This window comes from Dreissena polymorpha, chromosome 7 (assembly GCF_020536995.1).
Source record: "Dreissena polymorpha isolate Duluth1 chromosome 7, UMN_Dpol_1.0, whole genome shotgun sequence".
Lineage (NCBI taxonomy): Eukaryota > Metazoa > Mollusca > Bivalvia > Myida > Dreissenidae > Dreissena > Dreissena polymorpha.
The window spans coordinates 64,949,379-64,968,035 of NC_068361.1; the positions used below are offsets into that span (position 1 = coordinate 64,949,379).

General features: G+C 35.1%; 1 protein-coding gene and 1 long non-coding RNA gene across 2 annotated transcripts; both read right to left on the reverse strand.

Annotated features, from left to right (window-relative positions):
• Window positions 1-991: 991 nt before the first annotated feature.
• LOC127839410 (uncharacterized) lies at window positions 992-3,591 on the reverse strand. Its single transcript, XR_008030333.1, has 3 exons — window positions 3,502-3,591; window positions 3,199-3,293; window positions 992-1,975 (listed from the first exon to the last, which is right to left on the reverse strand). It is a non-coding gene; the product is annotated as an uncharacterized LOC127839410 (long non-coding RNA).
• Window positions 3,592-8,800: 5,209 nt separating this feature from the next.
• LOC127838946 (streptavidin-V2-like) lies at window positions 8,801-9,901 on the reverse strand. The gene is made up of 2 exons (XM_052367081.1): window positions 9,802-9,901; window positions 8,801-9,351 (listed from the first exon to the last, which is right to left on the reverse strand). Exons 1-2 carry the CDS (start codon window positions 9,878-9,880, stop codon window positions 8,972-8,974), a joined length of 459 nt encoding a protein of 152 aa, XP_052223041.1. The 5' UTR covers window positions 9,881-9,901; the 3' UTR covers window positions 8,801-8,971.
• Window positions 9,902-18,657: the final 8,756 nt, after the last annotated feature.

Genomic DNA, 18,657 nt, shown 5'->3' on the forward strand with positions numbered 1-18,657 from the left:
AGACTGGTTTTTAGTTTTTTCTTCGTTATTCCTTCCCAATTCCCTCTAAAGTCACTATGCTTGTGGAAAGGCACCTCATGAAAACGTTGTATTGTTGTTGTTGTTTTTCATTTTAAAACTTTTATATGGATAACAAAAAAATAACGTAATCATACTGTTTTCATTAATGCTCTTATAAAAAGTTAGTGTTACATTAAGTTAAAGGGGCCTTTTCACGTTTTGGTAAATTGACAAAATTTAAAAAAGTTGTTTCAGATTCGCAAATTTTCGATTTAGTTATGATATTTGTGAGGAAACGATAACACTGAACATTAACCATGCTCTAATATAGCCATTATATGCATCTTTTGACAATTTAAGAACCTGAAAATTATAAAGCGTTGCTACTATTGAATAATTTGGGAGTTCTGTTGTTGTCGCTATATTTTGTGAAACAACGATGATTGCTTATATATAGTATAACATACATCTGACATTGTATGCGGAAGAATGGTCGAATGGTCCAAGTCGGAGACTTTTTACGCCAGGACTCCAGGGGTCAGTGGTTCGAGCCCTGCTGAGGGTTACTTTTTTTTTCTTTTTTTAATTTTATTCTTGATTTTTTACTGGAGCTTTTTAGAGCAAATGTTTACATTTATCGATAGAAAGCATTTAATGACAAACTTCAAAGCATGCCCAAATCTGTGAAAAGGCCCCTTTAGTACATGTTTTCTCATTAAATGCGTTACCGGTTCAATAGGATATGCGGCTTCAGATGTTCTTGTTAATAATTTGATTAAAACATTTACATCTTTTTAAAAGAAGTTCAACATGAGAACATTGTGTTCAGTCGTCCCGTGTATGCCGTCGATGAAATACAACTTAGCAAACGACTTAACACACACAATGAACGGGATGATTGCAATTTTATGAAATTATGCAAATGAAAATATGTAAAACGCCAAATTGATTTATTTATTTATATATTACAAAATGATCAAACGAACAGGTTTAAAGTGATATTATGGGCATTTTTCACAGTTGAATTGAGCTGAAAAGAATTAACATGTCAAAAGAGTAAGTTAAAATGTGGTTACTGACCAATTATCTGCAACTCATCTACCTACCAGTTGTTTATAAAAATATATTTTATATTATATTTTGTACGTGACCCACCCAGTCCTGTAAGCCGAAATGATCCGTAAAACAAAATGGTGTCTTTGTGTCGTGTAAACGAATCTGACCTAAACTAAATTTAGGTTCACATTGAACATGCATGATCAGTTGTCAAACGAAAGTACGGTTGATATTCAAATGCATTATTTTTCTCTTTCCGGGATATTGTTTTAGTATGTTGATGCTGCATTAACAAATATAAGTGTATATGAAGTGAAAACACCAAAAATAAACAACGGTTGCGATAGACACATATAAACTGTTAGATGTCCATAATATCACTTTAACCATTTGGTAAATAAGGCATAATTATATTGTGTGGTATATTAAGCCGGTATTGTTTAAAAAGCAAATCTTTAAGTCGTCGTTGTTGACCTTCGTCGCATATTAAACATGCAGAGCTCGGGCTCGGTCAAATCTTGTATATGTAATCAGCAAACCCTCTCAAAATTATCATGGTTGACAGTTGTTGTCCTCCAGAGGTTGGATCGTGGTTGGAAATGAGTTAGCAGCCAGTGGGTGTGCAAAGTACCGTTGTCTGCGTAATGGATCCCGGACCATGCAGCTGTTGAGTTGGAATTTCCATACAATGTGTTGTTGTAAGCAACAACCCATCCGAGAATGGTTGTGTTTTGGTCAGGCTTCAAATACTTTCCCGACAGTTAATAGAATCCGTCGGCGTTTCCTACCGCCGTGAAATATTGGCCGTCGATATGTCCGCCGACGCAAGTGAATTTCATGACGGACTGGAGCTGATTCCGCCAAACGCCCGCGATGCCGCATTCGTTCTGAGCATTCAGTACAGCAACGTCACAGAGACCTGTAATGGAAATATCGAAATAAATATTAAATGTATAACTTATTTTTGCAAATATCTCAAGTTATTGAAATATGTTTGCGAAAATATGTAATGCATAAAAGACAGTTTGTCTTGCAGTTTGTGCCGATATCTTAAGATTTAAGAATACATTATTGAATATGTCTGAAATCGGTGACAAAATTTCACTTTGCGTGCAGGATAATCATCTATATAAATGTTCTATACATCGCAATTGTGGCCGAGAACACAGGCTTATTAGATGAAGTTATTCTGGTGTTAATTTACATTGCCACAAGCCGCATAAAAGATGTCTTTTATGCACAACTTGAAAATTCTTCAGAAAAAACATTGTTTTCAAAGTTATTTGAAAAAAAAGTACCACTAACCGGTATATTTACATCTATTAACATCTATATGTGAACCCCATAAAATCACGTGATCATGCAACCGGTACTAATAATATTTAAAATAGCCCCGTCACACTGGACTGGCGTCCTTACGGCGACCTAAGACTGTGTTTCTGGAAATTTATGATTGTCGTTGTAAGGACGCCAATCACTGTTTCGGTAAAAATGATGTTTTTCGCCTTCCCGTCACACCAGCGTCCTGGTTTATGGCGTTCTGTGCGTCCTCACGGCGTCCTTAATACGTCCCTAAAGACGCACTGGGGTCGCAGAAGGAATGCAATTGTCGTAGTAGAGTCGCAATAGACGCCGTAAGGACGCAATGAAGTCGCAGTAAGGGCGTCATAGTCGTTCTGAGGACGCAATAGACGTACAAAGGACGTACTAACGTCGCAATAAGGTCGCCGTACGGTCGCCTTGCAGTCAATTATCATTTTCTGTGGGTTTGAGCGGCGACCACACGACGTCCATGGCGACCTTACAGCGACCCTACCACGTCTCTTATACGACTATTGCGTCCTTAACAGAACGCCGTAAAAACGCCGGACTTCGGCGACCACTTTGAACATGTTCTGAGCAATTATCGGCGTCTTCACTGCGTCCTCTTGCGTCCTTACTGCGTTCCTCCGGCGTCTATGGCGTCCTCACATCGACCTGGGTCGCCGTAAGGACGCAGTAATGACGTCAGTCCGGTGTGACGGGGGTATAGGGAACCGCATCATGATGGTTCTATGTTTGCTTTAATGTCGTCTAGTGTATTTTGTACATTGGAAAATACACGTCCAGTAACGAATGGTAAAGAGGTACCGAAGATCCTACCAAACGGGTTGTCCCTTGTAATTGCATGGCCCAGTGCAACGGAAATTAAGCAACACAACACTGTAGCCGTTGCAAGCATTTCTGACAGATCACGTCTGAAAAAGAGATAAATGCAAAATTATATCAGCAATTCGCTAATAAAATTAAAAATTACGTAAACTAGTAGTACATTGGTTACTATCATCCGACAATCAAATGACTTCACGTATGCAAATGTTAAATAGGTTAATTATTATCCAAGTTTGATTTTTTTCTTCAATCCCACCAAAGAAAATATAAAACTAAATAATTAGTACATCTTACTTGGTGAAAAACGAAAGATCGTGCCGGTGCGTAGAGTGACAATACGAAAAGGAATGCAATGTCAACGCTTTTTATACAATTTAGTGATCGTAAAGGACTTTGCAGGGGAATTACCGTCAACAAAACGTAAAACTTGTTAATGTATTTTGTCAAACATTATCAATCATTAAAATCAAATGTAAACATCAGATAAATCCTTATTTACATTTGGGACAATAAAATGTATCCTGTTGTACTGTGCTAATGTACACATTATGTACATCAGGTCGTGATGTGTGGGCAGAAGCAGAAGTCGTGGCTCCAATGTTTTGGATTATGTTAAAAATACCTTATAAAGCATGTTAAGGTGATGTTAAACAAGCAGTTAACTCGCAGTCTGTCAGCAGTATGCGACAATTAAAGTGCCAAAGCAAGCCTGATCCGAGCGTTATTCTTTTTTAAATTGATGTTTGTAATTCAGCTGGGTTTCATAGTCAATTGTTATTATGATCTGTGATGTCAATTATGGGTGGTAAGTTGATTTTGAGGACAAGAATGAATTAATCTTATAAAATCAAGTTTAAACCATGTGAAATATATATTTGGCCGATTATTTTGAAAACAAAAAATATCAAATTACTAGTACACTATTTAGCAAGTGTTACACTTATTTGTTTGTGCATTATGTGTTTATTTTAGGATCATAATAGTCATCAACCTATAATAGAAGTTTTCTAGTCTTGTCTTCACGTGAACATTTTAATATATACATATTCACTAGAGCTTTACTTCAAATCTTCAATAACTTGTTTGCATTATTTGTGACTCTTTAAAATATTTAGTCTTTAACGTCTGTTTAACCACAGCATTCGGTAACGCGCATGGATAAGAAACAGTTCCTTTGTAAGCTCAAATATTAGATTTGTGTTAAGATGGTGAATGGTTCAAACAACACGTGTTCGCACTTACATGCGTAAAGGTGATATATTGAATGTGATCATACATAAGAGATACCTAGATGGCCATTCAAATATCAAAATGTGTTTTAATCATCGAAGATTTAAGTAGTCAAAATGTCATAGTAAAGTGGATTTACTAGTTTCAAACTAACATGTATCAATGATTTTTCATTAACAAATGTATGTATTCGTATGCTTTTAAATAATGTATAAAAAATCACCCTCAGAATATATACATTTTGAGAAAGGGGAGAGGCGGTATTTCCAAACATAACCCTATCACTGTCTAATATTGCACATACAATTCGCTAAATATAAATGATATAAAAGCATATGCATTTGTTGCTTTTAATGTATACTTTGATCAATTTATTGTTATAATCAAGATCACTTTTCTTTATTTATGTCTCCCATCAAGACGGACAAAATAACAGTATGATGTGCTGGACAGATAGACCCCTTGAATCTTTGACTCGGATTTAGATGACTATTTATACGATTCATCAGTAACACGTTTCTGTGTGCATTAACTGTGAATATCTTCGATTTGTGATCGACAGAGATGTTTGAAGATGTATGGCATTGTTAAGTTGTTATGCTCCATCACAGTGGAAGGCATTTAGGATTTCACTCCTTCGTCTGTCTGCAAATAGACATGTCGTGAGGTTTGTGCACTTTACTCCTTTGTAACTACTGGGTTGATTTTTCTCGAACTTTCACAGCTAAGTGACTTAATTGTGAAGATGATTGTAGAGGAAGGAGTTAAACTTCAACCAGTTTGGCAGCGTTATGTCCCTTTGTCTGTAATTTTAGTACATAATACACCGCCACCACATTGTGTGTACTTAATCATCTTTTAAAAGATTGGCGGGTTTCGCTCAAGATTCCACATCTGAATGTCGACCTTAATTTGAAGACAATCATAAAATAAATTTGTTTTCAATGTGACCAGATTTTGCAACACTATGAGAAATGTTGTTTTTTCCCAATAAAGAATATGAAGTCTGCAAAATTACATAAATGATGTTGGTGCTTATGAAAGACCACTGCCGCACGCAAACTTGCACGAAAGTTCGCGAAATATATCAGCTATAGTAAAGGTTATCTTTATCGTCTGCCAACATTCGTGCATGTTTCGGGCGGTAAAAAACGCACCTGACTGCGAGATGTTTATGCCCCCGGTAGGGTGGCATATAGCAGATGAACTGTCCGTCAGTCCGTCCGTCTGTCAGTCAGTCTGTCTGTCTGTCCGTCCGAAAACTTTAACATTGCCCATAACTTTTACAATATTGAAGATAGCAACTTGATATTTGGCATGCTTGTGCATCTCATGGAGCTGCACATTTTGAGTGGTGAATGGTCAAGGTCATCATTCAAGGTCAAAGGTCAAATATATGGCTTCAAAGCGGCACAGTAGAGGTCATTGTGTTTCTTACAAACACATCTCTTGATTTTCTGATTTCAACTCTTTAATATAATGGCATACTGTCAACAGCGTTAAAAGCGATTACATAGGGACTATTGTTTACTGGTCTGCCAATTAAAATCGTGGCAGCAATGTGATTGAGACCGCGGTAGCAAAAGATGCGGGGCCGTGACTGAAATAGACATGAGTCCGCGACTGCAGTAAACATGGGAACGCGGTTGCAATTATGTTGGGAGCAGTATATGCAATAGGCATGGGCTCGTGGATGCTTTAAGAATAGAGACGTTGCTGTAATACACACGGGATCGAGGGTGCAATAAGATTGGAGCCGCGGCAGCAAAAAATATGGATCTGCGGTCCAGGGCAATTAACCAGCACACATGTTGGAAAGCTTCTGCGACTCAGCAGATTACTGCATTTACAGTAATTAAATACGGGATTTGATACAACACTGTTGAACTATGTCATTCTAATACTCTTGTTAAAATGGTTTTTACGATGGATCAATACCCATGAGACATTATTTATTGTCCTTTAGCTGGAGGATCCGTACAACGCGCATTGTATAATGAGGCGCACTTTCATAAGTAATGGCAATACATTTGCAATACAGTATTCTGATTAAACGGACGACATCAGTTATTCATAAACTGTTATTTCATAAAGTAAAACACGGAATACATAATCAATTATCACAAAACAAATGGACAGAGCAATGAACAGTAGACAAGCTGTTAACAGATACAACAGATCAGGTAGAGTCCACAGCAATATTAAAGCCAACGTATAACATGGCAAAATATTAAAATAAAATTTAGAAACAAAACTTACAATCAATTAACATACCGCTGTAGATTATGAAATACAAACAATGTTCTATACATTTTGGACTTACATCATGCATAAAAAGTTGAAATCCGGTCTACGCTTCTTTTGAAAAACCAGTCTCATCATTAGGTACAACGTTGATCCATTTTATGGACTTATGGTAATTTTGATTAGATAATAAAAGTAGAAACGTTATGATAAAATCGCTCAGCTTTAATTGTACATGGAGATTCATGAAGTTTTTTAAAACCGTAACACTAAATCTCATTCGGGAGCAATTCTATGTTCACTGGATCAGTAAATAAATCCATTTTACAGCAGTACAAAAATATCACATGAACTTTATTAAACGTGCATAAGGTATGGGTTTTATATACATAAATAAATATGCAATACAATAAATAGTTGGAAGGAGTTTTAAAAGTAAACACAGTTCAAGGATTACAGAGTAGTTTTTTTTACTTCTGAGAAGATGAATTTAAACAAAAAGTCAGAAAGCATTTAACTAAACTGCGATGAATATGTTCCAAACATTTTTAGCTTACCTTTTGCATACTTAGTTATGTGTTTATAATAAGGCGAATCTTTTCGTATTTGATGGTGGGGTCACATATTATTTCAATGTATATATGGGGTAAGTTACTTTAAATACACATGTAGTTTTAACTGACAAATATGTCTTTTGTTCTTGCAGAAGAGTGTCAAGTTTTTTAAGGGCTGTAATGTCGTTCAACTTTGTGACGGCAAACATTTACTTCACCTGAAACTTTTATGTTTCTTGCCTACAGACGTTCGATGCTGTCTGCCTTTTGATTAATTAATATCTGGAGTGATCGATAGGGTGACACACACAACATGCTTGATTTCACAAGTACTAGTCTTCGTTGGGAGTTTACATTATCGGAGTCGACTCTCCGAAAAAAAATTCGTCCATATTCATTTAAATGTATGTGGATGTAATACGGCTAAGAATTGTTCAGAACAAAATCCGTGACATATCAAAACACTCTCTAATTTTATTTACGATCGTTCTTTAACAACAGAAACAAATAACATCAACGGCGTATACCTTTTGCAAGTTATTTATTGTTTCTCATTGAATACGTGCACCGTGTGATATTTTGGATTATAGTTTTTCATGTGACAAAATTGATTTAATCATTTGAACATTTTTAAAAGACGATAGACATGAGCTGAAGGATACAAGTAAATACCATTTTATACCAGTACATGTTTATTTTCAATGCATTTATCACTATTAGTGCTGCAACAATATACCGGTATATCGGTATATATCGCAATACGCAATCAGCATATTGTATTGCGATACAATTTTCATCATACCGGTACGAAAATTTTACAAAAATTCATTCACATTTCGTCCAGAAAAGCCATCCGAAATAATGAAGGTAAACAAAACAAAGCAGTGTAAATACATGTATTTTTTTTCGTAAAAATAGCATTCTGAAAGTTTATTATACGGAGTAGCGTTGTTACATCGGAGCATTCTTTCGATGCTTTTGAACAGATTATCGTTGAATTATTGCGCACAGCTGTAAATGTTTCGTTTGATTCGGAATTGAGCATTATTAAATTTGATATTCAAATTTCGGAAATACGCTTCCAAATTTTAATGCTAATGCGACAATAAAAAATTCTAGCGTCAAATAAAAAGTTTTTTATCCTTTGTCTCAATAAAAAGCGCGCGAAAATTATATAGACATGTAGAACGTTGCATGGAAAGTATGGGTGTATTTTGTGTTGTATAAAAACGGGAACATCACGTCAGGTGAATTACGCGTGTTCAGTGGAAAAAAAACGCCCCAGTTGGACGTTATTTCATCACATCTTTAAATAGTAACGAATGCCAAAATGTATTTGATACTTAAGAAAATTTGCGAATGTTTGTGTTTCTTGTTATTCTTGAGCATATTTATAGTTAATATATACCAGAATTTGCTTTAAAACTGGAATATACGGGATTATTGGGTAATTGGCAAGTTATAATTTTGGTACAAGTTAGCAATATATTGCGATATATTGCAATACGGGTTTTTGAACTGACAATATATTGCAATACGGTTTTTGGCGTATTGTTGCAGCACTAATCACTATTCAAAGTTTAATGAAACGATCGTCTTGGACCGTTTGCTACATTGGGCAGTCAGTGTTAAATAAGCAAATCTTTAAGTAACCGTGATTGACTGTCGTCTCTTGGTTGACCGTCCTCGCCTATTAAAATTCAATGCTCGGTCTCTTTCGCAGACGCTCCTTTTAATCAGCATACCCTCTCAAAGTCATCATGGTTTACCGTCGTTGTCATCCAGAGATTGGGTCTTGGTTGAAAACGAGTCAGCAGCCAGTGGGTGTACAAAGTACCGTTGTCAGCGTAATGGATCCCGGACCATGCGGTCGTGGAGTTGGAATTTCCGTACAAGTCGTTGCTAAAGGCAACAACCCAGCCAACGATTGTCGTGTTGTTGTCGGGCTTCAAGTATTTCCCCGAAAGTTCATAGAATCCGTCGGCTTTTCCGACCGCCGTGAAATATGTGCCGTCGATATGTCCGCCGACGCATGTGAATTTCATTACGGACTGGAGCTGGTTCCGCCATACCCCTGCGATGCCGCACTCGTTTTGATGATCCGGTACATTACAGCCTATAATTGACATATCGAAATAAATACTCACTGTATATTTTTTTAAGAACTGTAACGTGCATTTTGCACTCGTATCTTGATATCCATATAAATAATATTATGAAAATATTAAAAGTCAATATTATGATAGTTGTACGTTTGTATTATTGTTTTAAAATTGGATCGCTGAACCCATTTATGCCTAGCATCTAGAAAAAAGGCCTTGGCAAACAGCGTAGACCCAGAAGAGACGCCGCATGCTGCGGCGTCTCATCTGGGTCTGCGCTGTTTGCTTAAAAGAATTTCTGTAAGAAATATTCTAAATATAGAAATAAATATACTAGATATCCCTAATTTTGGAAATAAATTGATCCAATTAAGAAGGATTGGAGAGTCCACTAGGCATAAATGGGTTAAACTGGAAAGTACAGACGCAGTAACGACTGATAACTCAGGTAGTGAAGATCTCACCGAACGGGTTGTCCCTGCTGATTTCAGCGCCCAGTGCAACAGAACATAAGCAGCAAAACACTGTAGCCGTTGTAAACATTCCTGATTTGTGATAATTTAAGTCTGAAAGAGAGTTAAATACAAAATAACAACAGCGATTCGACAACAAGAGTAATGTTCGTGAAAATAAGTAGTTCATTTGTTCCGTCCGTTTATATCATTCGATAGTCAATTACATTCAATTGTGCAAATGTTTATATATTTATGAATTATTATGCACTAAGTAAATTTTATTCTCCAGCCCCTCAAATACATGATAAAACAAAATCATAAATCATAAGTAAATTTTACTTGGTATTCACGAAAGACCTATCTTGTATGGAGAGTACTATTAAGAAGCGGAATTTAATGTCTGACTTTATACAATGCATGTGTCCTATCGTCATAATGCATGTTCGGTACTGCAAGGGAATTACCGTAAACAAACACACCACGTAAACTTTAATTATATTATGTCATACAAATGTTATCGATCATAATTACGATTTACATTCAAATGAAAACTGAAGTGCGGCGGTCTATATGATATGTTTTTTGTTTGTTTTATTTTGCTAAGGGCAAGACGGGTTATTTTTCCAAATGTCTGTTCATTATATGTTGTAATTTTTCGAATTATGTAATTGATTATTAGCTTTCTTAAAGAATTAAAAAAAACTCTATCAGAGGGATACAAAATCAAACAAGCATATACTTTTGTGGTTTATAAGCGAAAAAACGTATCCTGTTGAGCAATGCACATTTACATATTACTACGTCAAATGGTGACGTGTACGCGTTAATGTTACTTGTTTTTTGTTGTTGGATAAAATCAAAGAGTTATGACTCATGACGCGGATGTTTTTCTGATGAATTCTTAGCCTGTTACTACAGTAACAAATCAAAACTTATCGGATGCCCTACTCCGAAAATGTGAACTTTCAAAGAATAAAAGTATTTGATAGAAAAAAGCTTGGGGATAAAAATGTCGTGTTTAGCTCTGTTGATCCACCCAGATATTTATTAATAAATACTTGATTTAGCGACTCGACAGGTGCTCATGTATGACAGTGTTAGCCGATCATCATTATACATCTGCATGTGTTCTAAGTGTCACATTTTGTCATGCTACATATCTGTTCACAGAGCGTCGAAATGACAGTTTTCCATTTTAAACAGATTCAAAAACATGAACACTATACATCATCGAGTGATATAACACTGTTGATGTGCATTCATTCTTAAAATTAATTACTGTTTGTGAATAATCTGTTGTTTTCGATTTTTTTTGTTGCAACAGGTCTATCCGTTTTTAAAGCATCAACTGTAAGTTACACAGGCACGATTGCCGAGAGGTTTCAGCGATAGATCAACTGTAAGTTACACAAGCACGATTGCCGAGAGGATTCAGCGATAGGTTTACACAGGCACGATTGCCGAGAGGTTTCAGCGATAGGTTTACACAGGCACGATTGCCGAGAGGTTTCAACGATAGGTTTACACAGGCACGATTGCCGAGAGGTTTCAGCGATAGGTTTTTCAATCCTAATGAGACGGATTGGAGTCCGAATGTGGATCATCTTTTTTTCTGTTTAATTTATTGTTAAATGAAATTATTGCTTTTACAATTGAGCTCTACATGGCCGATATTTCAGCATAGCCATAATAAAGGCAATCATATTAACCATCAATCTCTAAGTGTGACATGGACCTTCAAGACGGGGCAAAAGTATTGCTGTGACACGTTTTGTGCACAAGGTTATGAATTATCATGTTTGCAAAGTTATTTTTAAATTGCTCGAATTATGCAAATATTTGACCTTGACTTATGTTACAATGACCTTCCACTAAGGAAAAGCGGTCTTGCGCACAACAAACCGCCCCCATAGCTGACACATATCTTTTATATACGGACACAGTTATTTCGCATGACGTGCCTTTTCAACGCTGTCATTATTTGTGGAAGATAAATTGCTATGGTGCATTACCTGAAGAAATGATTAAGTATTAGTACAGACAAGATCGGACGCACGGACGCATAAACCCACACACTGAACCGCTATTGTGAACGTTTTATCGAGCTAACAACAAACTGACTCGTCGAACATGACAAATATACAGTTCAGACAAGCAATATTATTGTCATACTTGATCTTTGACATCTCTATGTGACCGTCACCTTAAAGCTTCATATGGTATCCACGCGGTTATCTTTTTTGCCAGTTATTTGGAAATTGATTGAAAAATAGTAAACTTAAATTCCGGAAAAGTGCATTCTTTTCATATTTCAACGTTAAGCGTCACCTTAACCTTCCGGCTATGAACAAACGTCTTATGCGGGACACGGAGTCTCCATGACACAATTCATCATTTGTGGTATGTTATTTAAAACAATGATTTGAAATATGACAAATTAACAGACTGAACAAGCAAAAGTGTCGTTATACTAGTATTTGACAATTGACATCTAAATGCGGCCTGTACATTTGATCAAGAGACCTTGTCTTGCGAGCGACCAGAGATAGTTTGTTTCTTTGGTGCTTCATATAGGCCCTGGAATGACATTCCAAAGCTAAGATACATGCGAACTGTTACACCAACAGTTTATCTCCGAATCTTGATTTATAATGAATACAAAATGTATTTTATATTAATTCATTTTTTTTGCCTGTCTGTTATAGTTTAATTGTCAAACTGGGTATTGAATTTAACTACTCACATCAAGAAATTTCCGCTTTCGCTTAAACTTTTGATTATAGAAATATTATGCACACATAATAATTTATGAGTCGACCTTGGAATAAGTACGTAAAACATGCGCGGCGAATGAGGATCCTTATTGAAACAATGGCCCCATTGTGATTGAGCAGGGGTGTTCCAGCTATATATATATCGTATTACCACAGGGGGTTCCATCTGTACGGGCGTAAAACGTCGTTTTAAGTTTGGCGGTGTCTTGCTTGTCCAGCACGGTAATAATCGCACTTGTTATAAACCTGAGTAAAGCAGATATTCCTGGTTACTACTTTAAAAATAAAAGTCCGCGTCAACGACATTTTGGAATAAATGCCCGATTCACCCATACTGGTTTTTGTTTTTCCTTCATTATTTCGTCCAAATTCCCTCTAGAGTCACTATGCTATTGGAAACGCAATTCATAAAAAAGTTATATTGTGTTGCTTTTTATTCACCATTTAAAACGTTTTGAATGATAACAAAATATAACGTGATCAAACTTTTTTTATTAATGCGCTTATACAAAACTGTTACTTAATGCATGTGTTCTCATTGAATGCGTTCACAGTTTTATAGGATATGCTGCTTCAGTATTTCTTGTTAATAAATTGATTAAAATAGTTGCATCTTTGCAAAAGACCTTCAAAATGAAACGGTATGTCCAATATATCTTGCACGACGGTTACAGTAAATTGTGTGTGAGAGCATGGGCGACAACTCTGTATGGAGATTGCGTAATGTCCTATTGCCCCCGAAGGAAGCGAAACGGGTTTATCAAATATATTTGAGGATTTAAAGAGTAAAGAGTTTCTGTTATCGATATGACAACCTTATAATAGTTAGTGTTTTTTATTAATATAAATTACGTAATTAGTAGAAATAAGGTTCATCTGCATTCGTTTAAGAGTAATAGGAGGTTTGGGGATTCCGATAATGACGTCACGTTTGCGCATGCTTAAATTTTGGCCGTCAAAACTGCGGCCATTCTGCTATTGTTTGCATGTGGTGAACCGCATCGTAATAAGGTTACAATCATATTCGCGACCCTTTTGAAGAACAAAAAATACTCAGAACTTGAAATTCTTTCAGATTAAATTGAATCCAATGAACGAACACAAATAAGGACGAAAACAAACAACAAATTAATTGAATTTATGTAATCAACATATAGAAACTGATTTGAACCTATTTGTCTGTAAAAACTTACCTTGTTGCAGATTAACTAAATCCTCTTGATAAATGTAAATGCTTTTATTTAATTGTTCACACCAGTTTTGACACTCTTTGTTTCAGCATTTATAACCCAGTGTTTAATTGCCCCTTTGTTTATCACAAACCGATTATCTCGATATGATCGGATACTGTCCAGACATTTACTAAGAAAACAGTGTGTAATAAACCCAGGGACTTATACTTGTATGACTCTGTATGGGGTCTCTGCATAAACCACATGTGTCTGGTCATTTAACACAATTTATGATACCTTAACCTCCATGTCATCTCTAAGTATTTAAGTCTAAAACTTAACAGTGGCTTTTATAAAATATTTGAACATATTTAAAAAAAATAGACATTTGTCCTAAATGGATTAACAGCAAGGAACTATTAAGTATATATATTAGCCAGTTTAAACATAACAATAAAGTGTTTAATAACTATACATTTAAAATATTTTACAAATTTACTGCTACACAATTAACGTATTAACTCTGCTATAATGTGTACAGATCGTGTGTTACTGCAGTATTCGAAACATCATCATGAAAACAAGCCATCGCGTTTGGTCATTATATACGGATATAAAATACTTGCGTAAAATAAATTAAATGTGTAGATTTATGGTATCACAAAATGCTAGATTTGTATCGCTCACTATCACTAGAGAAGAGTTTTCAATATACATGTACATGCAAAGACAGTTCAATTTGCAAAATATGCAGGTGTTATTTTCAATTAAAATACTTAAATTATTAATATTTTCATTCAATTTAAACGAAACGAAAATTCATTTAATGTAAAAGAAAATTAAAACTACATTTCAAGATTGAAAAATCAAATGTATTGAGCTATTTAAGGGCTTTGTTTTCTTACTGATTCAATACACCCCTTACACTAAATTGCAATCTCTAATGAAAAATAACACTATCGCATCCACACCACTTATAATTCAAATTATTATATGTTTTATAATTTTTGAATTATCATTTATTAAAGTCTTCCTTAAAAAAGAATACGGGTATTTATTGTTTCGTTTTGTGAACGTGTAAGTATTAAGTCTTTCGACGACCTTTACTCAGATACAATGTAATAGGCCGCGATCGAAAAGTTGACGGCCAATCTATTTTTAGTAACGGAAAACCCCTTTTGTGACGTCACACAAAAACCTCCTATAACACACAGCATGGACATGGACCTATTTGTGTAGGTCCCTGACATGAATAAGGTCTTGATTGTCATTTAACATGTTATTTAAAGGTGGCGCGTGATATCTTATCTAAATTTCGGTATCAACACATGTGCAGACATGTGGTGTCACGGGCAAACCCATAAACGCTTTTAATCCACACTTGGAACATCGCCTCCCATTGAGCAAATTCGTTCGCGCCTTTATCGCTGATGTTTTTTTCAAGAGATGTATGTTGCTGTCATTTATAATCCGTAATTAAAGAAAAATAAATCACTTATTTTGTGCGTGTTTTTATTTTTTAAGCGTAAATTTAGACTGTTTTACGAACATTTAATAAAGACAAACGTTTAGGAAATCTAGAGAACACAATTGGAACTATTTAAGGCTCATAATTTTTCACGTTGAACATTTCAATCGTGAATTTAGATGTTATTAAGATAATTTAATAATATTTCAGGCAACATGTAAAACGTTATTTCAATATTAATATAAGAAAGTTGTAGACAAAAGCGGATATGTCCTTTTCAATAAAAAGTATAACATATCCTGACATCTTACACAGTTTTGCAAGCGAGTAACTCCGATACTTGTTCATTTAAATCACAAAATTCATTTCCGGCTAGTTATTTTTGTATTAGCTTGAGAGCGATTTTTAAATAAAAGATTGCTAAAAACCACTTTAGTTTTAGACTAAACTAGATACATTATTTTAATTAAAAAAAAATCTCTACCTGAAAATCTTACAGAGTTTCGATAACAAAGATTTACGAAACAATTTTAGAATCACAAACTGTATTTCGGCTATAGATTTGTATATTACCTTTAAAATGACACAAGGGAAATATTAATTGCGCAATGGTAACTGTTTAGACAAACAAAGAGATGTATTATTCAATTAAAGAAGTCGTCCTAAGTCTTTAATCTTACAACTTTTCCTTATGAATATCTCCGGAAAGTATAGAAAGTACGACATTTAAAAAGAAAAAATATAGGCTTAAACAAAGGCAGATATCAATTTAATTGTCTACATCGATCTTAAATCTATCTAATTAATATCAAAGATCTATCCAATAAATATGGTCTGAATGGATGTTTCCAATCTTTATATATTGATAGATCTTTGTTAATATCTCCGGCACTATTTACGCTGAAATCACAACGTCTACTTCACACTTAAGATATTTCTATACCTTTATAATTATGCTTGAATAATTTTATTTCATATAGAAATAATTAAATTTTATACAAAGGCATTACTGAAAGGTTTGCTTAAAAATGCCAACTCGGCCTTAAAAATTACGTGTTGTCACTGAATATTGTTGCAGAGACACATATTTCATGAATTTATCGTGTATATTTTTAATTCAAATTATATTGATTCACGATGTGATACATATCGACACTTGGTTTCATGTTTCACTTGTTTTCAATCCTAATGTGCGCAGTCACAAAGTACTGTTTATTGAAATAAAGCGGGTGTACACTATGATAACGTTGTAATCTGTCAAATTCTTCAGTACCGTTTTCAATCGCGGTTTACTATAAGCCAATATGGCGGCGCCCATATTATCGATTCTGGGATTGTCTATAGAATGCCCGTTTATGCCCGTGGATGCAAGACAACTCATTTCACTAATTGCGTGTGTATATCAAAGCGCTGGAGGCACTGAAGTTGTTCGCTATTGCATAATTTAAGACGCAGCTCATTTTTCAAAATGAATCGCAAGTTTGAAATGAACACACGCTATTCAAATTTATAAAGAGTGTGTCATAACGCACAGGTCGAGATTTGTGTGCACTTTTTATCATCCTATTTATTTCATAGAGATAACTTAGACAAAATAACAACAACATTACCCTTTTTGGACGTTATGAAAGCATATAGAAAGTATGATGAAAATGGTAATGAGAACTGAATGTAAAGACAATTTGCAATCACCATTATATTAAATTTATATTGTTGGAATATCGAATACCTATCTTACTAAGAATATAATTTCATGATGAATATTCCCTGTACAAAACTTTTGATTTTTGACACCATATACAAATTCAAAATATACAATAAGATTTGATGAAAAAAAAATTGCGAGCAATACTTTTTACTCACAAATCAGGTAGTCATAAAGAAAGCCCTGTTGACCCATACTTTGTTGTTTATGCATTACTTGTTACCCTAGCAGTTCACACGGTGTCAACAATTTTGACCTAAACATAGGTATGGAGCACTTATGCGCTTTTTCGGCGTAGCTGTTTTACCCATCTTTTCACCTTAAATGACCTTTACATAACGCCAGCAGACACGCATGAATATTTTCGAATATTTCATAGGCTGATTCGAGATAAAACCTCTCAACGTCGGCTTCATAACTGTGTCTGTGCTCAGCGCAAAGGATGTAGCATTGATCAGTGTAAGGAATTCCGGACTACTCTATGTATGTTCAAACCGAATCAAACGACACAAAGTGTGACCCAGTAAAAATTACGCGTTAAATCCATCTCGCAGAATTTCAGGGTCAGTACTCGTTCACTAAATCGTCCGGGGAATATAATTGACTATCGATAAACACAGTTATGCTTTCAAGATGAGAAAACACACATTACCGAAATAGTATAGTGTCCAAATAGAGAAAAATCGTTTAATTATCCAACCACAATGTTTGCCGTACTCGGTCAGCACGTCTGTAAATCGTTCCTGAACGCCTGGATAGGCTGCCCTTATTTACAAATTTGCTATTTTGAATTCAATTTTGTATCGAAAAGCATTGTGCTAAAATGTGCCATTTACAATTCGTAATTAGATTTTTAATGACCCTCGTCATGCGAAAATGGGTCTTATTCCATATGCGCCCATCATATTATAGCCCACTCAGCCTGCGCATCTCTCAGTCTGGTCAGGAGATGTATAGTGCGACCATAACACATTGAGTGATTTTATAGCGAACATCATCGCCTCTGACCAGACTACGCAGACAGTTTTTCTTGCTGTTTTTGCCGATATGTTAAGGTATAGGATGAATCTTTGAATACGTCTGAAATCGTCGTTTATCTTTTCTCAATCTCATTCTTATTCATATTCCTGAAGCCAATGTTTAAATTGAAAAAGCACAATAAGAGCTCTATTTACATACTACTCTTTGCCATGCAATTTGTACATTTTTTGTGAATGTGCTTCGATCCATACAGTTGATATACTGCTTATTGAGCGTTTTTGTTGGCAAAAAAACTCACATTATTTGTTATGTTTCAAATCAATATATGGCTCAAAAACATTCCATAGCTTAAGCCTTAAATATGAAATTGCCCTCCCCAATGCATTCATTTACGTCAGGTGGTTACGATCACATAACCATGTTTTTTGGTATTCAAATACATTCGTTATCTTGTCCAGGGTTCCCGCCTTCGAAGGAAATTGTCATTGTTTTTCAAAAGACTATTGCGTGCCCTGATACCATTAACTTATCTCACAAAAGCATTACCTTTGAGAAGCAGGTCAATGGCTTTAGCAGACGATCCCAGACAAAATATGCAATAAGTGCATGTTAATAAATTAACCTAATATTACAGACGAGATCAAAACCAAAAACGAAGTTGACATTATTATTCAACATGTTAAAATGTGCGTATGAAATGCATAGATTGAAAATAGTCATGTGTGCATACAAAAAAGATAACAGAACTCGTGATCATAGAAACAA